At 38.6% G+C, this 27,746-nt stretch overlaps 1 protein-coding gene across 1 annotated transcript; it reads right to left on the reverse strand.

Annotated features, from left to right (window-relative positions):
• Nucleotides 1-1,927: 1,927 nt before the first annotated feature.
• CHORDC1 (cysteine and histidine rich domain containing 1) lies at nucleotides 1,928-24,619 on the reverse strand. Its single transcript, XM_060771123.2, has 11 exons — nucleotides 24,418-24,619; nucleotides 16,779-16,828; nucleotides 16,248-16,304; nucleotides 15,394-15,551; nucleotides 13,155-13,255; nucleotides 12,712-12,770; nucleotides 11,346-11,416; nucleotides 11,103-11,208; nucleotides 10,037-10,153; nucleotides 8,026-8,088; nucleotides 1,928-6,509 (listed from the first exon to the last, which is right to left on the reverse strand). The coding sequence occupies exons 1-11, from the start codon at nucleotides 24,479-24,481 to the stop codon at nucleotides 6,357-6,359; spliced, it is 999 nt and encodes a 332-aa protein (XP_060627106.2). The 5' UTR covers nucleotides 24,482-24,619; the 3' UTR covers nucleotides 1,928-6,356.
• Between the last annotated feature and the right edge of the window lie 3,127 nt (nucleotides 24,620-27,746).

Here is a 27,746-nt window from a genome sequence, read left to right on the forward strand (position 1 = left end):
CTGCAGCAGATACAACTGATGAAATGTGTTACCGTAGTCATTTACATACTACTTTCATACTGTTGTGGATGATATTGACAGGAAGGGAGATGGGTAGAATTGCGCACAGAGCTCAGTGGAGGAAGGGCAAGATAAAACATACAAAATATACAAATATGGAAGCTAAACGTAGATTTTTACTGTAAAGCCCTATCTTCAGATCCTAACTTTAGAGGAACAGAATAATTACTCATACCAAATAAGGACATTTGAACATAGATGATCACAGTACTGTGTACTTTGAGAAGATGCATCCTATTACAAGTTCCCCATTCTGGGTGGATCCTTCTGTATGTTCCTTCCCATTTTATTTTGGTTCAAAAGTAGTTCAACTAATGGAACCAGTGACCTTTATTTTCAAACTACATCTTAAGCACAATCTGTTGAAAACAATTCCTTGTTCTGACACTAGTACTATTTCTGGTGTTTAATTGAACACAGCTCATTGCTAATATGCCTCAAGCCAAGCTTGAGATTCTCATTTATGGAATGAGCTAAGTTTGAACACATCTCCAGCAGAGAGTACAGCTGTCAGCAATTTATAGTGCTACACTCAACAAAGGAAATCAGTTTTCCAAAAGCTTCACCCTTTACATATATATATAGTTTAACTTTACCAACAGCATTTCATCAGAAGCCCAGTGCAATTTGTTTCTTTTCATATTCATTCAGTTCTAACTACAAGTCGTTTCTGGTTAGGCATTTTGATACTCTGCTGCCTAATATGCCTGCCCAGTGTGGAATACATCTCACCACGTTAAAACAGTGGATGTGGCTCTTAAAGACACATGCTGCATTATCACAGGATGTCTATGCCCTACACCACTGGAGAAATTATATTGTTTAACCTCTATTGCACCACCTAACATCTGCCAGGAAGTAGCAGCCAATGATGAAAGGACCAAGGCAGTGACATCTCTGGCCCATCCCCTGTTCGGATATCAGCCAGAAAGTCAACATCTTAAATCAAGAAATAGCTTCTTAAGATCAACAGAGATACTCACAGGAACACCTCAAAGCCAGAGTCCAAAAGTAGCAGGTTAAAACCCAGAACCTCAATCAGTGGCTGATACCAGATGAGAAACTCCCTCCTGGGCACACAGAAGACTGGGTGACTTGGAAGGCACTGAACAGACTGTGCTCTGGCATCATGAGATGAAGAGCTAACCTTATGAAATGGGGCCACAAAGTGGAGTCCATGACATATGAGTGTGGAGAAGAGCAAACCACAGTTGACCTATTACAATGCAGTCTGAGCCCTGCCACATGCACAATGGAGGACTTTCTTATAGTAACACCAGAGGCACTCCAAGAGGCCAGCTTCTGGTGAAAGGACATTTAGTATAATGCCACTTTTTTTAAACTTTGTGTTTTTAAATCTATTACAACTGTACCCTCTGTCTGCTTCTGACATGATAAATAAATAACTTCTAACTAAGGTTTTAAGGTAATGACATGGTTTTCTTAGCATTTCCACCTAAGTTCTAAAGCACAGTGTGGATTTTAAAAGTCACAACTGGCCACTGTAGAGAGGGGACATTTTTGGAAAAGCAGAGGGAACATTTGGCCACAAGGCAAAGGAAGTAACCATGACGTTTTCACTGTAGTTGTGATTAGAGTTGTCGAGTGTTTATTTAAATAACCAACAGATATTGCTATGACACAATGTGTTGCTAGTCTGGAGAAAACTAGAGAGTTGTGCAAAAGAAGATTTTTGTTTGGGAACCCCCACTTAGATCACCAGTAAGGATTGTGCATCTCTCCTCACGTTATTAGACTGTAACCCCCAGCATTCCTCAATCTTGGTTAGGCCGGCTACAACTGTTGCCCTTTGCAATCAAGGGAAGAACCTTATGGTCCCCATCAATGAGTGAGAAAGAGAATGAAACCAGCTTCATAACTGTTTATTCCACAAATTTATAAAAAGGCCTGAAAACATAAGACCTCTAATGTTCAACAAAAAGTAAAACTTACATTCATGCAGAGGAGAAAAAAACACTGAAGAAAACCAGTCAATCTCTAGTGTTCCAGACACCATTTTTTTCTTCAGTTTTCATATACAAATGATGCTCCTTGGTTGCAATATGTAAAGATGAGCTCAACCGCTATTGCAGTTTTAAAAAATTCTCATGCTATAATTTAAAGCAAATAATTGCATTATTATACAGAATAAATTGATTTCTTCTTTTCAAGGCAAACAATTAATAGTATTGATTGCTGAAGTGGTGACTTTACTGTATATTACTTTAATTATACAGAAGTTTCAGTAGTTTGAACTGTAATATGAACATGTGTTGAACCAGGAAGGACACACAAGTCCATCACAAGTTAACTAGAAGACTTGGTTTTGTACTGGAAAAGATGACTCTGCAATTAGAAGCATGAAGCCTCTAATTCAATCTACCGTCTATGCATTAACCACTTACATGCGGAGAGAACTATGATTACTGCAGCAGTTACTAGAACTAACAGCTACAATAGACCTGCACAATGTGTTAAGCAAATGAAGAGATGCCATTCTCCTGCAGATGCCTATAGCTATCAGCTGTTGCTCCTGTGAGCCTCTGAGCAAATCTGGGGTTGATTCACAATCTGTATGAAATCAACGTTAATTTGCAATGGACCACACTGAGTGCTAAGTTATGGTTAAAATTGCAACAATATTTAAAAGGGATAACCATATAATATATTGAAAGAAGTTTGGTCTCTTATTTGAAACAAAATCTTGTAATAAGTTGAAAGTCATGACCAACTTAGATAAACCTGGTTTTGTTGTACTCTGAAAACAAACACTTCCAGATTGCAGACTATTTCCAAACAAACTGGCTTTACAATAAGCAAATTCCCTTTTATCCCCATCTCCATTTGGTTAGAAACATCAGTAGCAACCTAAGTGTGTGCCACTAATGATTTGCTACTGGAAATGTGGACAATTTACTAGTTTAACTTTGAAGCACTCCCACATCCCAAGAACAGGAAGAAGTCATTTTATGCTAACAGTTACTCCTAGCAAGAAACGGATAAGAAAATAAGTTAACGCGATGACTGACATTTAAAAATACCTAAATAATTCTCAAGGAAAGTATTTCATCTTTCACAATATTAAGATTCAAACAGATGGATAGCTTCCCCGAGTTTTCAAGCATTCTGATTCTTGGAAACTAATTAAGGACTGTATCCTCACATTTGGCAAATTTGGTGACTATAACATAAAACAAGGCGCACACACTTTATTCATCGTGTTTTCAAGAAAAACTGCTAGAATTTGTCAGCAGCAGAACCTTTGGCACTACCATAGTCGGGATCCAGAAGCCACTATATAAGAAACCATGCATATCTTTGATGTAAGGCAAAAAAGGATTTGGAGTAGGACATTTGTAAGTAATTTATAAGAAAATCCAAATCCGATTTTCATTTATGATATTTGAGCACTGTTTTGTATTAATGAATTTGTATTTGTGTCACTCCCTATTTTTCTTTGGATATATTTTAGAGTTAGTTATTTTGGGGATACACTAATGGTCATGCTTCTGTTGTTACTGAATGGATAAAGAAATTGTTTTGAACACAAAAAGAGTTGTTTGGATTTACTGTGTTCAGTTTTGTGTTATTAACAAGAATGCAATTCATTAAATTTCTGTGGTGCGGTTCTAAATGCAATGCTCTTGCATTCTCTTTATTTACTTCAAGGGTATTTAGTGAAAAGAAACTTGGCAGGTTGTCATACATGTTAGAAAGAATAACCTTTCCTCAGGATTCAAGAACTATCAGCTAAAAGAAAGGCCAGAGAATCATGAAGCCAGAACAGTTAAAGCTAGAACATAAAAGGCAAACACTCGTGATTTAAAAACATGGGACGGATTACTTGTCCATTCTGGATTTTAGCTTTTTTTTATCAAAAAGACTGCAAAAACTACTTCAGACATTGCAGACAATGTACTGGTTTACATTCAAATATAATTTTACCAGTTTTCCTGACACAAGTTCTTTGGAAATATCAGAATTAAAGCAATGAATACTTTTCTACATATGTACATAGAAACATGACCACTGAGAAAATGCTTAAATACTGTACGATTTCTACAGAAACTTTGTTCCATCTTTAAATTCTTAGCTTTTTGAATCCTGTCAGTAAACTTCCGAGTTAGAATGAATAATCTATGCTCCATGTGATATAAATCTGCTAGTTTTCCAAGAACTTGTCCGACCCGTTTAATTCATTCCAAATACTTCCAATTCTACTTGCATCATACCTCTCTCCCAAAACTCAAAAGAGGTTGATGCATGGGCAAGAAAAAATTATTATTTCAGATGTCATCAAGCAATGAAGAGAGTGAAATGCTAGGTGTAGTTCAGATTTATGTAGTAACTGAAATGTACGGCCCCAAAGTCTGATTTTACTACAAGGGTTAGTTATGTAACATACAAAAAAAGCACAGGCAGCTTTGTTAAGTATCTGGTTCCATGCATTCTGATGTATAGCAGACAAAATCTTAATAAATCTTTACAAATATCTGTAGTATAGCATTATCTTACTATGGAAAAAACATAAGGACATACAAGACAACTACCTGAAGTGCTGACATTCCTAGAGTGTCTGCCCTAATTCTTTGGCAAAGCCCTTTGTCTCCAGTTTTGGAGGTCACATTGAGAGGCAACTTAGTAGCTCAATGGCATGGCCATATACCCTGAAACCCAAAGGAACACAGGGGAATATTCTATTTTTCCTCCATTTCCTATGATACCGTACGATCACACAGTATAGAAATCATCTGCACATCCTCCCATTGCAACAGCTTCACTGTTTGTTTTCAGGGACAATTCAAAGTGCTGGTTATGACCTATATAGCCCTATACAACGCAGGACCTCGCTATTTGGCAGATAGTATCTCCCAGTACGAACTTGCTGGGCACTGAGATCTTCAGGAGGGGTCCTTCTCTCAGTCCCAACTCTGTCTCAACCTCGGCTGGTGGGAATAAGAGAGAGGGCCTTCCTTCTCGGTGGCAAATGCCCCTTGACTCTGGAATTCTCTTCTTCCAAGGAAGCCAGAATGGCCCCCTCCTTGCTATCCTGACAACAGACTAAAACTGTTCTTTTCAGCAGAAACCTTTTAGGTTTGTGCTGGGGGTGTTGTGTTTTACATAGTTTAATAGGTTTTGAACAATGTATTTTAGTAAGTCCTATTTCATGTGACTGTTCCTGTTAATTCTATCCAGATGACATAGTTACATGTGAATTTAGATCTGCCTAAAGATGGTAATAACTCTTGTGCAACCCCTGATATAAATAGAAAACCTGGTAATGATGTTGCTGAATCAAAATACTAGATACATTATTTTAAAACCTTAATGAAGTTTCAACTGAATTTTCATAACTGAGTTATCTGTGTAAGATATTAAAGACTAACTTCTTCATCAAGTTCAATGGTTCTCAACCTGTGGCTCCCCATATGTTTTGGCCTTCAACTCCCAAAAATCCTAACAGCTGGTAAACTGGCTGGGATTTCTGGAGTTGAAGGTCAAAACACCTGGGGACCCACAGGTTGAGAACCACTGATCTAGTTCAATGACCATTGGATTAGGAAAGTCTTGTATCTTATAGTTCCCATTTCTTTTTTTTGGCCAAATTTTAGTTAAATGCACACTTGGGATTGAAATTATATAATCATAAAAGTATAAGTAAAATTTTATTGGACTAAATCCATTCAGGAAGATAGTCACCCAATCCTTTGTAACACATAAAAAAATAAGACCTTGTTTTTACTGAAATGGCAACTTTGTATTCCAGGTCTGTGAATGCTACTACACATAACCAAATAAATAATATACAAAATTAGATACCAGGGGAAGACATATATTAGTTTTTACTTGGAATGTATTCTCCAAATGGAAGAATATTCAAATAGTCCTAATTGGTGCCACCAAGATGCTGGTTTACTCTTTAAATGAGAACTTGTTCTATGTGAAGATTAGGAAACTAAGGCACAAGTTCTCGAAGTACAGTAGTAAGTCGAGCAAGTTTCTTTTAATGCCACCATGTAGGATTTTTCAAAAACTGTTGTTGAAGGTATATCTATCTCGGACAACTGGAAGCCAGAACATCTCTTTCTATAGACAACTGACTGCCCAAAAACTGAAGTTCACAAAGCCTTGAGCTGATAAGGATCAGTACAAAAACAAGTAATCTGTTGCTCTAGTGAAAAACTCTAACCATCTTTGGAATGCAGAATTTTGTAAAAGCAATTGCATATAAAATAATTTGTATTATAATGTCAAGTCACCACTTCAGAAGCAACAACTATCTTTTTTTTCAGATTTCAAGCTTGTTCTGCAATGTTCTGCTGCTGTTTCTCTTTTATTTTTGACACTGGGAATTCCAAGCCTGCCCATAACATGGGCTCAGCTTTCCGCATAGTGAGCTCAATCTTTGTCGCTGTCATATTTACATAACTCCTTTTCACATCGATCACCTGGAAGAGACAACAAACACTTCAGCTTCAACAGCAGACTTTGTGCCAACAGCCTCCCACAAACATACTATAATAAATAGGAAATATAAATATAAAATAATATCACTTGATTCAACAGTCTCAACTGCAATAACCCTTTCATGTTGTCAAGCTGTTAAAAAAGAAACCCACTTGAGAACTGGCACATTTGTTAGGTTTTTGAGCCATTCCAGAGTAATGCAGTGGGCAGAAATCGTTCACACATTTTAAAATGTGACAATGCTTGAAACTGAGCTAAAATGCACAGCTGAAAAAAGGATGTGAGAATACTTCAGTTAATGTAGGGAAAATGTTTTAAGCTAAGTTAATATGCAGCTGGCCCCTCACATTTGCAAGCTTGTTTTTTGCAGATTTGATTTAAAATTGTCTCTCTATGAATCTTTAGGTCCTCCAGTGTGATATTACAGTCAACTTCTGGCAGAAACGGACCATAAAGTCTTGCTAGAGGACTTGGATAGTCCCACAGAGATGTTCTCTCAAATGAAGCAGTGTTTTTTAAAATTCATGTTTCCTCCCACTTTTGTGAAGTCTTGTGTCCTTCATTCCAGCAAATGTGAAGGTCTGACTGTAAATCCATTACAGAAAAATGCATTTATAAAAAGCTGAATGTCCATGAGGAAATCTGTCCTCCATGACTAACAAGGATATACAAGATAAGGACAGGATGAAAACACAGGTGGGATTCTGAAAAATCTATGAAATTGAGACAGGAGTGATTTCCACATTTCTCTGACAACAACAAAAAGAAAAAAAGCATATACTTTCAGTAGCGTAAGCTCACTGGTAAGGACAGAAAGAATGTAGTCAAGTGCAAAGTGTTTTTAATATACTCTACTGCTCAGTGACTGCAAACAGCTATAATACTTTATTAAAACAATCTATCTCAGGCATGAGCAAATTTCAGCTCTCCAGGCATTTTGGACTTCAACTCCCACAATTCCTAACAGTTGGTTAGGGAGTTGTGGGAGTTGAAATCTAAAACACCTGGAGGGCCGAAGTTTCCCATGCCTGATCTATCTACTAGCCTACAATTAGATATATATAAAAGCTATGATCTCAACACAAAGGACAGAAATAATAAAGGGATCTGAGAAGCAAAAGATCTGTATGCTAACAGTTCCAAAGTAAAAAAAAATTACATGCCAAATGGACTATTTAAAATGACTTTACAGGAAGAATACACAAGATGAACAGGAAAAAGTGTGTATTGCCTAGTACAAATTTCCATTTGACTTTCAAAGGGAATATGTCGATTAAAGGAAAATGAGTCAGCAGTGCCCTATAATAGCCACACACTAGAATTTGAATAATGAATAGGCACACCCAGCATTATATACCAGTTACTTTCATATACATTTAAATTTGCCATTGGCACATTTCTTACAACATGTAATTGCAATCATTTCATGTTACAAATGTGCAAAAATAAAAGCCAAAAATTGCTTAAATAAGTAAACCTACAAAATTCTGTACTTACCCCCCATAAGCTGAGATTCTGATTAAATTCCTTATCGCCTTCAAATACAATATGGATATTTAGCTGCAAAACAAAGAGTGGCTTTTACAAGAACAAACTAACACACCTATTTATTATTTATTTATTTATCTATCATATTTATATACCACCTTGAGTCCATCCCTGGGTTTAAAACATACTAAAGATGTTTTACAACATACTAATGGCAAAAATTCAATGCCAACAAACAGTAAAACAAAGAGATCATAATAACTAATTACTTCATATAACTATGACTTAAAATCATTAAACATAAGACATAAACAAAAAGAAAACATTCAGAAAAAGCATTAAAACATCCTGGTTGTAAATATTAAAAACACATTGCAAACTTGTTATTACATTGATTGGTTGTTAGTTGCCTTGAGTTCCTAAGAGGAGAAAGGCAAGATATAAATAAAGTGAAGGAGGAGGTAATACTGTTGGTCTCACAGCTATTACTGACTGCAAATCACACTGTGTAAAATGGAAAAGTGTCATTCTAAAGCTCTGAGATAATCTATCAGTACTAAAGAGACACAAGAATCACAACCCAAAGCACAGTAAAGAATTGCTAATAGCATCATAAATATAGTTTGCAGTACTAAACCGCTTTGTGACTTGTGAATATCAGGATAAGAATATAAACAGTGCCACCCAGCCCTAATTTAGACACAGGCTTTGATAAACAGAAATAATTTTTATATGGGTCTCAAAAAGATTTATTTTAGAATTACAAACCAAAAACTTCTCCCTCGAATTTTGAATTAATTACCATATTCTGGCATCTCAGACTGACAAGTGATGATTTCAGTGTTGCTTGCTCGATGAAATCAATTAGAACTACTGGCTCTGATACATGGTGGCATAGTTATGAGCAAGAACATAGCTCCACAAAGTGCAAGAAGATGGGTTTAGTGACACATGCAGAACAAGCATGTCAAGAAGAGAGCACAGGTTGAAACCACAGCTTTTTCACTTCTCACTAGTCATTGGGGTGTGATTCCTGCCTTCCAGTGTTGTTTCCTTTTTATTTATAACACTTAAGTCTTCCTTAGGTGTTATGAAACTTGCTCTTCAATTTTCCGAAGAGCTTATAGATTTTTGGATCTCATTCTGGAAGTGTTAGCAATGCCACTTTCTGTTGTTTGTGCCTTAGAAGAAAGGCACCTGTTGCATTTCTACTAGTCTTGTGCTTTTGGGGTAAACCTTGCTCTGTTTCGCGTCCCGGCTTTCATTGGGGTCCTCGATTCATTTTCAAGAGCCTCCCGAGATTGGAAGGGTTTTTTTCGGATTGGGGCCCCAAAATTTGGACCAGCCGCCACACACACTCTGCCACACCCCCTGGTTATGTGTGTGTGTGGCAGGACCTACAGACAGGCCCTGAGCGCGCCTACAGGCCCTGCCACACATGCCCCACCACACTCCCCAAGTGTGTGTGTGTGGCAGGGCCCAAAGTGTGCCTGCAGCCTAGCTCCAAGCCTGCCCAAATGTAGGCAAGTAGGCTTTTGTGTGGAACAGATTTCCATGTGTGGAGGAGGCTTCCTGTTTCATGCTTCCGAAGAAATGGAAGACACGAAAGACACAGTTGGAATGAATTTAGTGCACATGACTACTTTCTACCAAGCTTTCTTGCAGCATACATAAAAAATTTAAACTTTTGTCTCTTAGTTCTAGTTTGGGAGTGAGCCCTTCAGGCAGTGTATACAGCTGCACACAATGCCCACTCTCCTATGGGCAAAATAAACAAACATACCCATAATGTACTGAAACCAGGAAGAATTAGGTAGGTTAGAACTCTTCACCTGATCCTGTCCATAAACATGAAAATTGCTATTGCTTCCCCACCAAGGATCCTAAATCGGGACAGTCTGCAAGATGTATTTATAAAATAAATTATCAGATCAGTCATTATTTTTAGAAAAGATAGACACATTTCTAAGAAATATAGGAGGGATTTTTAATTGAAAAACGAACTAAAAGAGTAACTCACCTTAGTGCTATTTGCTTCTACATAGCTACATTCAGGAACTGAATTCTTAGCATAGATTGAAATGGTCACTTCACCTCCAGTCTGATGCCAATCATGCCTGCATGGAATCACTTTCTTCTACAAGTGGCATAAAAAGATGAATTAAATCTCCTATATCCCTCAGTTTTAAAGCTATTGAGGTGAAACTTGCTACAATGGTAGAATACATTTACCAGTTGTTAGCGCACCAAATTTCATAACATTTCACTTATCCACAGATCTTTGGCAAATTTTCAGTTTTTATAAACAACATTAAAAAAAAAACTCCAAGAGCTAGCTCCTTGAATTTTCTATCTAATGACACATGATAACAGTGACCATTCCCTCCAACTTTCAGAAATACTTATACATCTACTGATTTTAGAGACTTTTTAACAGTTTTTATAAAAACTGACTGTTTAGGGAGGGACAAATCTTTCTCCCCTCTCCTGATTGGTGCATTCTGATTCTGATGCATACTGGGTCATGTAGTTTAGGTCAGAGCTTTTTGAATTCTTTGGTATAGGGCTCCTCCCCTTCCCAAATTACATTTTCCAGGTTCTGTGCTGTTGTGCTGTTTCCAAAATGCAATGCTCTCTGTCTTTATGCCAAGAAGCCATTAATACTTCACACAGAGAAGCCATTAATTTACAGGAATGGTAAAGAATGCAGGTAGCTTTACTTATGCTTCCTTTCACCAGCTTAACTTTCTTTCTTGCCTTACACTGAATGAAATTGACTTTGGGAGTCTTCCAAGCTTTACAAAATGAAAGTGGGGTCAGTTTCAATTTTTAAGTTTTTGGTGTGGGTCATGCAAACACTTCGGAATAGCTAGCAACTTACAAAACTTCAAATTTTCTTATGAATTCTGTCTCATCCAATTTTTGTACACCCCTAATATTTAGTTATAACCCACGTTTTCTCTCAACAAAAGAGATTCATAGCAGCTTACATTAAAAGCATTTCAATACAATTTAAAGAAGCCTATACGAATATGTCTCTTTGAACTTGGATGGGACAGCCAACTAAAAAAAATCCAGCTACTTACTGAATCCTTCTTAATCCACACATGTGTTCCCGTAGTGCAACCCGCTTGAGACAAGAAAGTATTGAAATCTGATGTTTTCCTCTTGCAACAGCTCCAGTATTTCATCCTATGTATTAAGTTGTGGAGAAACCAAATGAAATCACAATGACACCACTTCATTCTCATTACTTAGTAAGTGTTACAAAATGTATCAAAAGTAAAATAGAATTTAAGAAATCAATTTGTGTTTGGCATGATACTGACCCTTCATGAAATATAGGTACACCCATGTGGTATGTACATGTTTCTTCCATGCTGTGTGGTCCTTCAAATGTCTATGAAAAACACAATATGTCTGTTATTAGTCACTGAACATACATTAGTGTATATGACATCTTCTCGCTAAAAGAAAACCCTTTTATATGATACGATTATTACCCTACATCTCCTACCCACCAGCAGCTGAAGTAGCAATTTACCCTCCAGATTCCTCACATTTCTTTGAGTTGCTTGGTTCAGAGAGAAATGGGGAGGCAAACAGTGTGGATTTTCAAAAACAATATTTCCCAAGGTTGCTGTGAGTTTTCCGGGCTGTATGGTCATGTTCCAGAAGCATTCTCTCCTGACGTTTCACCCACAGCTATGACAGGCACCCTCAGAGGTTAAGGGGTCTGTTGGGCAAGTGAAGTTTATATATCTGAGGAATGTCCAGGGTGGGAAAAAAACTCTTGTCTGCTTGAGGCAACTGTGAATGGATGACTTCTCAGGTTGAATTAGTTTGAAATGACTTTCAGCATAGGAAAGCTGACGAAGAAACACAACATACAAACGATCTACAGACCCACTAAGAAAATCCAACGAATGCTAAATTCAGCAAAAGACAAGAGGGATCCTCTCACCTCTGCAGAAGTCTACTGAATACCATGCAGCTGTGGACAAGTCTACACAGGGACCACTAAACGCAGCATTGCCCAAACACGAATGAAGGAGCATGAAAGGCAGTGAAGACCAATTCAACCTGAGAAGTCAGTCACAGCAGAGCACCTGATGAACCAACCTTGACACAACATATTATTTGAGAACACAGAAATGCTGAACAACATTCTGAAAATCTGTCATGTCTGTCATAGATGTGGGCGAAACATCAGGAGATAATGTTTCTGGAACATGGCCAAACAGCCCGGAAAACTCACAGCAACCTTGGAATAGGTTGTTTTTTAAAATGTGGGTAAAACGTCAGGAGAGTATGCTTCTGGAACATGGTCATACAGCCCAGAAAACTCACAGCAACGCAGTGATTCCAGCCATGAAAGCCTTTGACAGCAAACCTTTCCCAACCTTGTGTCCTCCATATGCTTGTGACCTGTAATCTTCAATGCTGGCTGTTAGAGTGGTATTCAAAACACTCTGAGGACATCAGGATAGAAAAGGCTTTTATAAAGTAAAGACAATTTCCTAAAGCCAATTAAAAAAGGTTTACACACGCTAATCAATTAAAAGCCCATAATATCATATATAAAATCAATGAATACATTTTCCAGCACAGAAAGAGCAACCTGGTACAGAAGAGTAATTGAAGAGTTACAAATATGTAGCACATTGACATGTATACTAGATTTGAGATACTTACCTTTGCACATCCTGCATTTTTACATGTAGTCCCAATCTTTATCTCATCACTATCTTCTTCTGTAAAATAAAGTTTATACTTCAACATTATATTTTTACAAGTCCAGAGGAATACAGTACTCAGAAGCAGAAACACATGTACTGAACATTTTTGACCCAAGAGTAATATTTAATAAAATATAATAACAAAACTTTATTTATACCCCGCCACCATCTCCCCAAGGGAACTCGGATCGGCTTAGATGAGGCCAAGCTCAACAACAAATCAATAAAACAAAAAGCAATAAGAAAATAAAACAATACAATTAATATAAATCACATGCAAACAATAACACGCGAAGATTAAAAAACTTATGGCTGGGCCAAATGTAATAGTTAAATTTTTAAAAAATAAACACTAGGCATGAACACTGGGAATGTTTGGAGTCCAAACAAGTTTCGTACCTTTTTTTATTTCAATTCCCGTTGACAATTTCAATTTTTCTAATACTTGTTTCAGGGAAGCTGAAACTTTCAGCTGCAAACAACTCATCGGCTCATCTGGACTAAAGAAAACAAAGAAGAAGTGTACTGAAACATTACAAAGGTATTTACTAAACATGCTGATCAAATCTTCCCAAGCACGGGTCCCCAAAGTAAGGCCTGTGGGGCGAAGATCATTTGACCCACCCCTGCCCCAAATATTACGACTTGAAGGCACACAACAACAACAATCCCAATTAAATTGACTATCTCATCAGCCAAAAGCAGGTCCACATTTTCCATTGAAATACTGTTAAGTTTATGATGGTTAAAATTGTTCCTCATTTTAAATATTGCATTTTTCTTTCATGGTTTTTGCACTACAAATAAGATATGTGCAGCATGCATGGGAATTCATTCATGCTTTTTTCAAACTATAGTCATCATCCCCAACAGTCTGGAGGTCCATGAAACTGCCCTTGGCTTAGAAGATTTGAGGACCCCTGTTCTAAAGCATTAGTGTTCAACAAGGATGAGGAGGGGAGGTTAGAACATACAACTGGGTTGCACCCTGACTTCGACTAATCTCTATCAGCAACCCTAAACATATATTGGCAAGGAATCAGAAATGGGTCTATAAATAAAATGTGCTCAAGTCAAAAAAGGAAGGAAGAAAAATAACTATATTAAAACAACTAGAATATAGGGAGATGTGAATCTGCTTTGAGGGGTTCACCAAGTCCAGCATCACTTACCGTTCTATACTCGAGTCTAAGCCGAATGTTTCAGCCTCCTTTTAGGCTGAAAAAGCCGACTTGGCTTAAACTCAAGTCAAGGTTAATTATTATTTTCTTCTGTTACTATTGTTATTTTTTATTACATTTATTATTTTACTATATTATTATTATTACATTTATTATTTTCTCTGCTTATTACTGTTACATTTATTTACTCTATTACTACTATTTTTATTATATTTATTAATTTACTCTGTTATTATTGGAAGAATACGTAAGCACATTTACATTGAAGGTTAGAAAAATGATTTAAAAGGAGTTGAACAGTCTTATCTTAAATTACAGTTCTATGTAAATATTCAAATCATTTAACCTACTAATGCCTCAATTGATGCAATTTTATTGGTATCTATTTTTATTTTGAAATTTACCAGTAGCTGCTGCATTTCCTGCCCTCGGCTTATACTCGAATCAATATGTTTTCCCAATATTTTTTGTGGTAAAATTAGGTGCCTCAGCTTATATTCAGGTCGTCTTATACTCGAGTATATACAGTACTCCCATGGGAGTTAATCTCTACTACTTCAGACAAAGGTTCATTTCCGCCTCTGCTTGACTTTAGATGCCAAATATAACTAGAACTTTAAATTTCTCAATAAGATGCATTTCCTCCTCCTCGTGTTTACAATCTCCTGTTATTTTGCTTATTTGTTATTTCAAACACCTTTTAATACAAAACATTCTAGTCTGCACAGCATAGAAGTTGCTGAACTTTTTAGAGTAAGAAAAAGAGATAAAGAAAACTTTCAGTCTTGGATTATACTCAACTGTAGTCCAGTATGTAAATAAACACCACATGAAACATTTTGTAAGCAAGCAATGCCATTTTTTTTTACTTTTGCTAAGTGCAAAAGCTTTGAGAACCCCCACAACAATTAATAAATCACGGGGGGGGGGGGGGGGGGAGGATATCAAAATGGTTTTAAAGTCAAAGCAAAGCTACCCAGAGTTTTGAAGAAGGAATAAAAGGGGGCTTTGCCAAAACATTGTAATTTCTTAACTCAAAATTAATTTTAACTTATATTCAGAACTAAGACAAAGCTTTTCTTTTTATAGCTCATCCAGTGATACTTGGTCACAAAACTAAATATCCTCAGAATAGCATTTTTAACAAACAGCACTCCATTTGTTAAGATTGCAACTCTTAGCAGTTTCACCTAGCATGACTAATAATCAAGGATGGTGAAAGTGTTAAGTACATCATCTCATAATTGCCTATTTTCTACTTCTGCACAGCTATTCACGTCTCAAAATCTAAGCATACAGCATGTTTAAGCAGGTGTGAAAAAGAAACATCAGTGTTAACATTATCATTATGTAAAAAGGAAAATACCCAAGAGACCGAGTTTAAAATGCTTAAAAAAATCTACATATTATCAATTTGAAAACATATTTGGCATTAAGGCTTATATTCAGTACCGTACCTTGGTCTTTGAATGGTTTCCACTGGCTTTGGTGCTTGAATTATGTGTTCTTGAAATTTTGGTTTCAAGTTCAATTCTTTTTGTTCAGAGGTAGTTTTAACTTCTGGTTTAACAGGTTCAGGGGGCTTTTCACTATTATGGAAGCCCTTGGTGCAACCCTGTTGTGGAAGAGACATGTTTATATACAGGTAAATGATACCATATCTCATTTGAGCTTGGAAGCTAAGCAAGCTCATCCCTGGCTAGTACTTGGATGGGAGACCACTAGCAAATTTCATGTGCTGTAGGCTCTATTTCAGAGGAAGAAATTGGCAAAACCACTTCTAAATATTTCTTGCCTAAGAAAACATTAAGAGTCACCATAAGTAGACAGTTACATAAACACACACAAACTACCAACTGTGTATCATTCTGCTAATTTAATTTCTTAAACTGTCTATTGCTTAATCTCAAATTTATTTCTTCATCTGTCTCCACAACTAGGAGTATATATACTCTCTCCTCATGCATATAGAACAACATTCTCTAAAAATCTAACTTATTTCCTTGGTATTTTATTATAATCATCATATAAATCAAAAACAATCTCACATCTTACTTGACCAATTTTATAAAGCAGCATTAGAGAGGGAAGTATCACCAGTGTCAGGGAAATTCAAAGACCATACATGCTCAATCTCTCACACAGTAAGAAAATGTGTGTCTGCTAAAAATCTAGTCTTTTACACCACTATTAAAAGTACTGTATGATCACCCTGACCATATTTGCAATATGGTGCCCTACTGTAAAGTGACTTGGTCAACCATGATTTGGTACTCAAGATCAAATCTATATACACCTTTGTATTACATACCACAATGCTTAAAAAGTCGGAGAAGTCTGTAGTTCTTCTTTTACAGCATGACCAACCCTGTAAAATACAAGCCATGAGAATGTAATTCATCACTGAAAGCATTCAGTTACATTTACCATTACAACTGCAAACACCCCTTTAAAAACCCCTCTTTATTGGAAGAAGTCTAACTAGTCACAATGGGGGTAACACATTACAGATGATAAAAGGTACACAAATGTTTTAAAACTGGAGACCCAATTTTTCACAACTTTGTAAGGTTAAATTATTTTTACTCAGAATGATTTTTTTAATCAAACAGTTAAACGTTTTCTTCTTTTTTTAAAAAAAAAATCAGATTTACACACACATCCCATTGGAGGGGAAGATTATATTCCATTGGACTCAAGTAAACTTATATATAGGTCATGAAAAACATCCCATTGTAGGGGGAAGATTAAATTCCATTGGACTCAAGTAAACTTATAAATAGGTCCTGAAAAAATATGCAATTTAAGCAGACATTGTCAGTAATTATGTTTGGACACCTACTTTAAGAGCATCATGAAAGACTGGTACTCCTGGGTGATATGTGCAGGAATCTAGGATGCAGAAAAACAGTAGGATCAGTGAGAACCAACATATAATACCTTAAATGTGTATGTTACATTTATTTACCTTCCTAAATTAGTCACAGCCTAATTTCACGTACACACACATTTCCATGGAGAATAAAATTACGTTGAGACCATACTGATCAAACACATTTTCAGGCCACTGGGTTGCTTTCTGTTTTTTCTCTGTTATCATTTGTTCTTTAAGGCCCGAAGCAAGTGTGTGCATAGATAAATAAAATACAGCTTGATCACCCTTAAACATGGATTTCACACTACTGGTTCCACTTACGTTCAAAAAAATACCCCAACCCACACCTCAGAAGTGTTTATGGACCTCTATACATCCTCCAGTGTGATTATATGATACGCTTCTAGCCCCAATTTAGTCAAAACATAGGGTTCACTATTACCCATGGTTTCAGGTATGCAAGGGAAGATCTTGGAATATATCTCCTGCAGATGCAAGAGTCATGCTGTATACATAGTCATTAGGGCTGTGTGATTGATGAAAAAGTTTCAAAACTCATTACAAAATTAAGGGGTGTTGGCAAGTCAAGGTAGGCAGGCAGCCAGGCACTGCACCAGAGAGAGAGAAGGAAGGAGACTAGCGTATTTAGTTTTATCTTCTTCAGCTAAGGTTGACTCGAGTCCATTCCAGAAAAAGGAGAAGCTTTGCTTGCTTGCTTGCTTTACTGCTTGCTTGCATTACTTATTCTTTTTTTGAGATGGGTGGGAACCTTTTACCTTACAATAATTTTATATTTTTATTGCATTCTAGAATTTTTTGAGGACTACTGGGCTGCTGAGTGCACTGCTGACCTATTTCTGTGCTTTGGTAGCCAGCAACCACCACACAAGTTGTTTCAGTCAGACACAAGCCTTTTTTGCAACATTTTCTAATGCTACTGCTGTGCAATATGTGTGCATTGTGCCAAAGGGCACACAAGTTGTTTCAGTCAGCCATAGGAGCTAGGAAAATTTGATTTTTTTGACAAAAAATTTAAAAATATTCCAAAAGTCAGGAGATGTGCTAATCTTTCTGAAACTTGGGGAAACCATGCCTTGGGTATGTTATGTAATTGTAGAGAAATTCAGGGACATAGCTCTTTTTGTAAAAGCCTAAAAAATCCCTAAAAATCAGTATATGAGTGACACATTCTGGAACTTGGGGGGGGGGGGGGTCACTGGCAAATATGCTCTACATTATAGCAAGTTTCATCCCAATAGCTCTAAAAATGAGTGAGAAAGGACCCCTTGAAGCCCAACTTCCTGCACGCAATTACTTAATGACATAGTAATGAATAATTCATTATTTCATTATAGTAACAAAATGGACACTTACAATATTTTAGAAACACTTTAAAAGCAACTTGCTGGCACCCCCTAATTTTGTAAAGAGTATTGAAACATTTTTTCATCGACCGCACAGGCCTATTATATACTCATGGAATGTCCAGGGTGGGAGGAAAGAATCAGTCTGTTCCCATATTCAAGATAACTCATAATGTGTATGCAAATATTCCAGAGTTCTTTTTAAAAATCTGAAATTTAGAATATACTTCTGTAGCCAGTTTACCAGCTCTTAGGATTTCTGGGATTTGAAGGCCAAAAACATCTGGGGACCCCAGGTTGAGAACCACTGAAGGGATACTCAGGCTGTACTACAAAATATGCCCCAGACAGATCTAGTCATTGATTGTCTACTATATGTCTGAAGAAAAGAAATCTGTGTGGAAAGGATCCAGGACTGAAACACAGAGTTTGTACTCTTGACCAGGGGTTCCCAAACTAAGGCCCGAGGGCCCAACACGGCCCTCCAAGGTCATTTACCCAGCCCTCGCTCAGGGTCAACCTAAGTCTGAAATGACTTGAAAGCACACAACAACAACAACAACAACAATCCTATCTCATCAGCCAAAAGCAGCCCACATTTCCCATTGAAATACTAATAAGTTTATATTTGTAAAAATTGTTCTTCATTTTAATTATTGTATTGTTTTTAAGTGTTTTCTGCACTGTAAGTAAGATATGTGCAGTGCATAGGAATTCATTCATGGTTTTTTTTTTTTTTCAAATTATAATTTGGCCCTCTAACAGTTTGAGGGACCACGACCTGGCCCTCTGTTTAAAAAGTTTGAGGACGCCCTGCTCTTGACTGTCACAATTGTTATGACACAGAAATAACTATGTTGCACTTAGAGATGACTGTAAAGTGCACTACTCAATTTTCCATGAAGATCTTCATCTTTCAGTTACCAATTCAACCTGCCTTGTATTCCTGGGACTTTTTTCCACTTCCAACCCACATCTTATCTAATATAAGACCCATGCTGATTCAGACTAGAGTTCAGCATTCTGTTTACACAGGGGCCAAACACATGCTTGCGGGAAGCCCCCCTGGGTCCTGCTCCGTGACAAAGGAAGCATATAAATTATTCAAATAAAAGATAAGACAGATAAAAAAGGCCATAAGCTGGACATAGGTAATAATAATAATAATAATAATAATAATAATAATAATCCTTTATTTGTACCCCGCTACCATCTCCCGAAGGACTCGGTGCGGCTTACAAGAGGCCGAGCCCAAATACATCAGTAAAACAACAACAATACAACAATAAATAAACTCATAAACAAGCAGTAAACATCAACAATAACACCACGACGCATTAAAAGAACCTATGGCAGGGCCAAGTGTAATAATTAAAATGGTTAAAAAAAGCTGGGCATGACCAGGTGAAATAGGATAGGTATTTTGAAGATAGGTGGGGCGTGCAGGTTCCATTGAATCCTCCCCTGTGTTCTATAGATACTGATATACAGTAGGATATTGTTACTATAGCTTCATCTTCTACAATGGAGCCTCCAGTGGCGCAGTGGGTTTAAACCCTTATGCTGGCAGGAGTGAAGACCGACAGGTCGCAGATTCGAATCTGGGAAGAGCGTGGATGAGCTCCCTCTATCTGCTCCAGCTCCTCATGCAGGGACATGAGAAAAGCCTCCCACAAGGATGGTAAAACATCAAAACATCCAGGTGTCCCCTGGGCAGCGTCATTGCAGGCGGCCAATTCTCTCACACCAGAAATGACTTGCAGTTTCAAGCCGCTCCTAACACGACCAATAATAATAATAAAAAACTTCTACAATGTCATTATTTTTATGTGTTACTCCTGATCTTCAATTATGCCAACTGCTACCCTTTCAATTGTTCTGTACTTGTCTTTTGCTAATTTTTCTCTTTTTCATTTTCTGTTGTTCTCCCTTCTCTGGTCTAAATTTAGAATTTAGAGTCGTAAGGGGAAGAGTATGTCTTAATTCCTTCTCCAATGGTATGATATAAATGTTGTTAATAATGACAAGCAAGATCATCTCTCAGGGTCAGTTACTGAACATTTCTTTGGCAAAGCATAATTCTATTAAAGCATTCCTAGATTAACGTCTCCTTCCATCTTCCAGTTCAGTCATGTGTTCTATACAAATTCATCACTGAAGTCATCGGGTCTAAACTCCTAAGACAACTTAAATATCAAGACTAATTCTAGTTTGCAGCTGCAAAACAAGATGTTTCCAAAACAGACCAGAAATATCTTTCGCATGAACAGGAGATAGAGGTTTTTCTCCTCTATTTAAAGTCCCCAGAAATTATTCTGCTGCCTTAAGAGATTATCTGGAACATTTTTTTCAATAAAAAGCACATGACATTCTCTGCATCCTACCACTTGACTGAGATAGAGAGGGGAATGTGGTATTCTATTCTGATGATTCATATGCAGTAGGGCAGCTGCTAAACCAAAGAAACATCAGATTAACTTATTTTTACTGGGAGACAAATGTAACCTGAGACATACAGTTCGAACTCTTGAATTCATCAGATTCTTTACAAAGGTCACTACAGAGTAGGCCGAAAGGATGAGGGGAAGCAATATATAATAGGAAAATAAGAGGTAATGTGAGTAGAAAAGTAAAGATTTCTTGGTGAACAAGCATGGAGATAAAATATACCAAATACAGTAATACATAACAAATACTCCTACATATTTGTGTTAAGGTTGTGTGGATGGATTTCTTTTGCAGAAACCAGATCTGATAAGTGTTTCAGAGGGAATACGATGATTGGGAGGATGTGATTGGTAAAGAAGTATGGCCCTAAAAATATGCTACTGGACTTATGCTCCTAAAAATTGACTCAGGGTGAACAGTCACTGCTCAACAATATTTAGCGAGTTGGAAGTTGCTCATACTTGCTGACCAAAAGGTTGGCGGTTCAAATCCAGGGAGTGGGGTGAGCTCCCACTGTTAGCCCCAGCTTCTGCCAACCTAGCAGTTCGAAAATATACAAATGTGAGTAGATCAATAGGTACCGCATGGAGCCCCCGGTGGCGCAGTGGGTTAAACCCCTGTGCCGGCAGGACTGAAGACCGACAGGTCGCAGGTTCGAATCCGGGAAGAGGCGGATGAGTTCCCTCTATCAGCTCCAGCTCCTCATGCGGGGACATAGGAGAAGCCTCCCACAAGGATGATAAAAAAAACATCAACTCATCCAGGCATCCCCTGGGTAACGTCCTTGCAGATGGCCAATTCTCTCACACCAGAAGCGACTTGCAGTTTCTCAAGTCGCTCCTGACATGACAAAAAAAAGTACCACTTCTGCTGGAAGGTAACAGCGCTCCATGCAGTCATGCTGGCCACATGACCTTGGAGTGTCTACGGACAAGACTGGCTCTTCAGTTTAGAAATGGAGATGACCACACCCCTCAGAGTCAGACACAACTAAACTTAATGTCAAGGGAAAATCTTTACCTTTACTTTAAGTCACTCACCCTATTCTAAAGGAAATTGTAAGACTGGTAGTGAATGGCAAGAAGTCCCCCACTTCTTCCACATGAATGAGACTAAATGATCAGAAGTGAGGGAGAATTTTCCATGATGGCAATGTAAAATTAAAATACTTTCTGCCTCTATGACCTAATATGCTGAGAAGAAACTCTCACAAATGCCTTAACTTTTAGATTTTACAGTAAAATACAGTATACATTTCTTATTCTCCGCTCTCCTTGTAAGTACACTCCAAAATCTGCCATTGCCATTAGCCTAAGAGCTCAGCAAAATTTAACTTTTGAACACAGGTGGAGAGCTGCACCATTCACCCTTTCGTAAAAAGAAATACTATAGAGAATTCACAATCCATCAATGTACTAGTGTAAACTGTTCTCAAACCTTTACAATATTTTCTCTTATGTCCCTCCTATTTGTCCCATGTATTACACATGTCACATGTCTGTGACAGAAAATGAAGAAATACTTTCACAGGAACAAGAATAAAGGACAAGTGCATCCCCTGGTAATTGTGTGAGTTGTTCATATGACATAATAAACTCGAAATTCATTTTATATTTATAGCCACATTCATGCCATATTGTGTATGGCAGAAACTCATAACAAATAAACTGAAAACAGACCCATTAATCTATCAGCAACATTAACAGGGCTATTCTGAACAAGAGTGCAATAAGTTCTCTTTCATTTTCTACAAAGGTTTACTGCTCCATCCAACTTAACAAAGAAACTAACCAATTATCCTTAAAGTACCAATTAAAGGAAGACATCAGGTAGGAAATCAACTCCTTTGAAACATGGGGCTGGAGAAGAGTTCTACAGATATAACAGACTGACAAAAATGAATGGGTTCAATAGCAATTTAGGCCTGATGCCTCTCTAGAAACCAAGAGGACTATACTGAAGCTGTCATACTTGAGATGATAATGCTGGGTAAAGTGGAAGGCAGTACGAAAAGAGGAGACTGCATTACAGATGGGATAGAATCAATCAGGAAAGCCATGGCCCTATGTTTGCAAGACCTAAGCCTTGTGACAGATCCCTCATTAATGTTGTAACCTTGAAAACAAACAATAAAATTCTGGTATGGGGGCAGGCCACTTCCCCCTCATCAGGTGGTTAAGATGCACCAATAGTTCCCAGCTCTTTTTCATTTTTTATCCTCACAACATTCCTTTCAGATGTAATTGTACATACACTCTTAGAGTTGGAAGAGACCTTGTGGGCCATCCAGTCCAACCTGTCAATATCTCTCTTCAATTGTGGTGCCCAGAATTGGACACATTATTCCAGGTGTGGTCTAACCAAGGAAGAATAGAGGGGTAGCATGACTTCCTTGGATGTAGACACTAGACTCCTATTTATGCAGGCCAAAATCCCATTGGCTTTTTTAGCTGCAGCATCATATTGTTGATTCATGTTTAACTTCCTGTCAACCAGGACTCCAAGATCTTTTTCACATGTACTGCTATTGAGCCAGGAGCCCCCCCCCCCCCCCCCCTGTATCTTAGAATTTTATTTTTTCTGCCTAAGTGGAATATTTTGCTTTTGTCCCCACTGAACTTCATTTTGTTAGTTTTGGCCCATCACTCTAATCTGTCAAGATCATTTTGAATTTTGCTCCTGTCTTCTGGAGTATTGGCTATCCTTCCCAATTTGGTGTCATCTGCAAACTTAGGACAAGGAACAATGGCTTCCAACTACAAGAAAGGAGATTCCATCTGAACATTAGGAAGAACTTCCTGACTGTGAGAGCTGTTCAGCAGTGGAACTCTCTGCCCCCGAGTGTGATGGAGGCTCCTTCTTTGGAAGCATTTAAGAAGAGGCTGGATGGCCATCTGTCAGGGGTGATTTGAATGCAATATTCCTGCTTCTTGGCAGGGGGTTGGACTAGATGGCCCATGAGGTCTCTTCCAACTCTTTGATTCTATGATAAGGTGGCCAACTGTAGCATTCACACTTGCCTCAAACAGACAAGAGTTCTTTCTCCCACCCTGGGCACTCCACAGATAAATGTTCCTAGTTTCTAACAGATCTCACAACCTCTGAGGATGATAGCCATGTATAAATATGTGAGAGGAAGCCACAGGGAGGAGGGAGCAAGCTTGTTTTCTGCTTCCCTGGAGACTAGGACACGGAACAATGGCTTCAAACTACAAGAGAGGAGATTCCATCTGAACATGAGGAAGAACTTCCTGACTGTGAGAGCCGTTCAGCAGTGGAACTCTCTGCCCCGGAGTGTGGTGGAGGCTCCTTCTTTGGAAGCTTTTAAACAGAGGCTGGATGGCCATCTGTCAGGGGTGCTTTGAATGCAATATTTTTGCTTCTTGGCAGGGGGTTGGACTGGATGACCCATGAGGTCTCTTCCAACTCTTTGATTCTATGATTCTAGGATGCCTGCCAAAAGATGCAGGCGAAAAGTCAGGAGAGAATGCTTCTGGAACATGGCCATACAGTCTGAAAAACTCACAGCAACCCATTGATAAGCACTACTTGGCAGAACAGGCTAAAGACCTTGCAAAACTACAACTCCCATGATTGCACAGCATTGGGCCATGGCAGTGAAAGTGGTGCCAAAAGCACATTCATTTGCACTGAAGGAGAGCAACCATTCCAGTAGGAAGGACTGCTCTACGCTACTGCGCAGGCGCAGAGTGGCTCTTCCATCAGCCTGTCTCTCCCCCTCCGCGCCTCATCCCGCCACCGTTGACGTCCCGTTTCCGTCCCCTTCGCCTCACCTTCCCGGTTGGTTTCGGGGTCGAAGCGCTGCCCGCAGCCTCGGTTGTAGCATAGCTGAGCCATGAAGGAGACAGGAACGAAGGCCCGAAAGGGGAGGGAAGCGAAAAAAGCCGGCAAAGGAAGGAAGAGCCGGTGCCTGGCTGGTTCACTGACTGACTAAAGACGGGAAAAGGCTTCTCGGTCTCTCGTGCGCATGCGCTGTTTCCGGGAAAAGCCGAGTGGATGTTTCACGAACCTTCGCGAATAAGAGGTGTGGAGAGGGAGGGGAAGAAAGCTTGAAAGCGCATGCGTGGAGCTTTTCGCCAAGCCGTAACTAAAGGAGGATTGGGCGCATGCGTAGTAGTGAATGCCCATTATACAGGAAAGAACAGGGCAAAAGTTGATATACACAGTCAAATCAATGCACGTTGATACCAGGTTAACTGCTATGGACTCCTGGGATTTATAGTTTCATAAGGTACCAGCTCTCTATGGCATAGAAAGGTCAAGACCTTGTGAAACTACAATTCCCATGATCCCATAGCATTGAGCCCTGGCAGTGAAATTGGTTTCAAACTGCATTAATTCTGGGATTTGTAGATTAATAAGGCACCAGTTCTCTATGGTAGACAAAGGTCAAGACCTTGTGAAACTACAATTCCCATGATCCCATAGCACTGAGTGAAATTGGTTTCAAACTGCATTAACTCTGCAGTGTAGATGCAGGCATTCTATGGATTCCTGGGATTTGTAGATTGATAAGGCACCAGTTCTCTATGGTAGACAAAGGTAAAGACCTTGTGAAACTACAATTCCCATGATCCCATAGTATTGAGCCCTGGCAGTGAAATTGGTACCAAACTGCATTAGCTCTACAGTGTAGATGCAGCCATTCTATGGATTCCTGGGATTTGTCATTTGATAAAGCACCAGCCCTCTGGCAGAGAAAGGTAAAGACCTCATGAAACTACAAATTCCCACAATCCCATAGCATTGAGCCCTGGCAGTGAAATTGGTGCCAAACTGCATTAACTCTGCAGTGTAGATGCAGCCATTCTGTGGATTCCTGGGATTTGTAGATTGATAAGGCACCAGCCCTCTGTGGCAGAAAAAGGCAAAGACCTTGTGAAACTACAATTCCCATGATCCCATACCGTTGAGCCCTGGCAGTGAAATTGGTGCCAAACTGAATTAACTCTGCAGTGTAGATGCAGCCATTCTATGGATTCCTGGGATTTGTAGATTGATAAGGCACCAGCCCTCTGTGGCAGAGAAAGGTAAAGACCTTGTGAAACTACAAATTCCCACAATCCTATAGTATTGAGCCCTGGCAGTGAAATTGGTGTCAAACTGCATTAACTTTGTAGTGTAGATGCAGCCATTCTATGGATTCCTGAGATTTGTCATTTGATAAAGCACCAGCCCTCTGGCAGAGAAAGGTAAAGACCTTGTGAAACTGCAATTCCCATGATCCCATAGCTTTGAGCCCTGGCAGAAAAAATGGTGCCAAACTTGAATATTTGTGCCAAGTTTAGTCCAGATCCATTATTGTTTGAATCCACAGTGCTTTCTGGATGTGGGTGAACTACAACCCCAAAACTCATGGTCAATGCCCACCAAACCCTTCCAGTATTTCCTCTTGGTCATGGGAGCTCTGTGTGCCAAGTTTGGTTCAATTCCATCATTGGTGGAGTTCAGAATGCTCTTTGATTGTAGGTGGACTTTAAATCCCAGCAACTACAACACCCAAATGACAAAATCAATCCCCCCCAACCCCACTAGTATTCAAATGTGTGCCAATTTTGGTCCAGCGAATGAAAATACACCCTGCATATCGTATATTTACATTACAATTATTTGTAATATTTACATTACAAACAGTAGCAAAATTACAGTTCTGCAGTAGCAATGAAAATAATTTGATGGTTGGGGGTCACCACAGCCTGAGGAAATGTATTAAGGGGTTGTGGCATTAGGATGAACAATTGTCATAAGGCAAACTATACTCTCTCCCATTCTCCCAAATGACAATATTGATCCCCCAACACCACCAGTATTCAGATTTGGGTGTATTGGCTATATGTGCCAAATTATGTCCAGTGAATGAAAATACAGTTATGATTACAATTATGAAGTGCCAACGAAAATAATTTTATGGTTAGAGGTCACCACAACATGAGGAACTGTATTAAGGGGTCGTGGCATTAGGAAGGTTGAGAAACACCGCTCTAGGGTGGCAAAATCTATACAAATGTGCATATTTTCAAGTGAGTGCTTCACTGATTGCAACCAGAAGTGTGTCCATTCCAGATTGCAAAGTGTATGTCTGATCTGTCCAGATCAGGCATAAAGTCCATGTTCAAAATCACACAGAGCACATTGATATCATCTCTTAAATGAAGGAAGAAAATGTGCAATTGCTGATATTTCCACTGATCTGCAAAAGAGACCAGTCCTTTTTGTGTGTGTCTTCTCTGTCTTTGCCTGTTTCTCTTTCACTCACTTGTTTTAAGAGCAAGCCAAGGAAAGAAAATAGCAGTGATCATATTTTCTGCAACACAGTTTGGGGCAGGGGATCGAAAGATCTGTGATGTTAAAGAACAAAGCACATTGAGCCTTGAATCCTCACAAAAGAAGAAGAAACGCATGCATACATGCGTGTGCACACACTGTGCCATTCTGTATGCCTTCACCATTCAGTGGGCAAAAAGAAAGGAAAAAGCCTTTAGATAGTCTCAGAATCAGATCTACACACTGTGCACTATGATACAGCCTGAAAATAAATCAATCTTATTTTTTCACAAATTCTCCCTTAGTACAATAAGACTATTTCATCTCAGGCCCCTGTGGAGAACTATCTGTGGCATTAAACTGTCTTGAAACTTTTTAAAAACATAAGTACAATGCATACAAGTAATCCATATACTCTATGGATATTCTAAAGAGACAGACAGCTGGTTTATCTTTGGTCTTGTCAATGTCAGTCTGTCTTTTCATCCTCAAAGTGGGCTATCCAGTTGCTATTATCACTGTGAGATATGTTTTGGAGCTTGTTCCCCTCTCAGTGCTCAGACACCTGTGCTGTTTTTCAGAAGATTATGTTTGCCTCCGCCCAGAACCTTCCTTTTAATGAAAACACTCTTTTTCACTTCAATTAAGATCTCATTCTTCCTACTGACTAAGACCATCATCCACATAGGACATGGTATGGCACAAACTAGACTTGTGCAGAGCTTTAAACGTTTACATTCATAGGACCAGTTCATTTAGACCAATGTTTCTCAACTGGGGGTCGGGACCCCATGAGGGGGTTTCAGAGGAGTCACTAAAAACCATGAGAAAACAGAAA

The sequence above is a fragment of the Anolis sagrei genome, chromosome 3 (assembly GCF_037176765.1).
Source record: "Anolis sagrei isolate rAnoSag1 chromosome 3, rAnoSag1.mat, whole genome shotgun sequence".
Taxonomy (NCBI): Eukaryota; Metazoa; Chordata; class Lepidosauria; order Squamata; family Dactyloidae; genus Anolis; species Anolis sagrei.

Bases quoted from the DNA above. Each gene is read 5' to 3' on its own strand.
- CHORDC1 (XM_060771123.2), bottom strand. From the start codon at position 24,481: ATGGCTCAGCTATGCTACAACCGAGGCTGCGGGCAGCGCTTCGACCCC. The intron at 16,305-16,778 runs GTAGGTGTCCAA...TGTATTTTACAG, and splicing joins TCTTTCATGATGCTCTTAAA to GGTTGGTCATGCTGTAAAAG. The intron at 6,510-8,025 runs GTAAGTACAGAA...TGTCTCTTCCAG, and splicing joins AGAATCTCAGCTTATGGGGG to GTGATCGATGTGAAAAGGAG.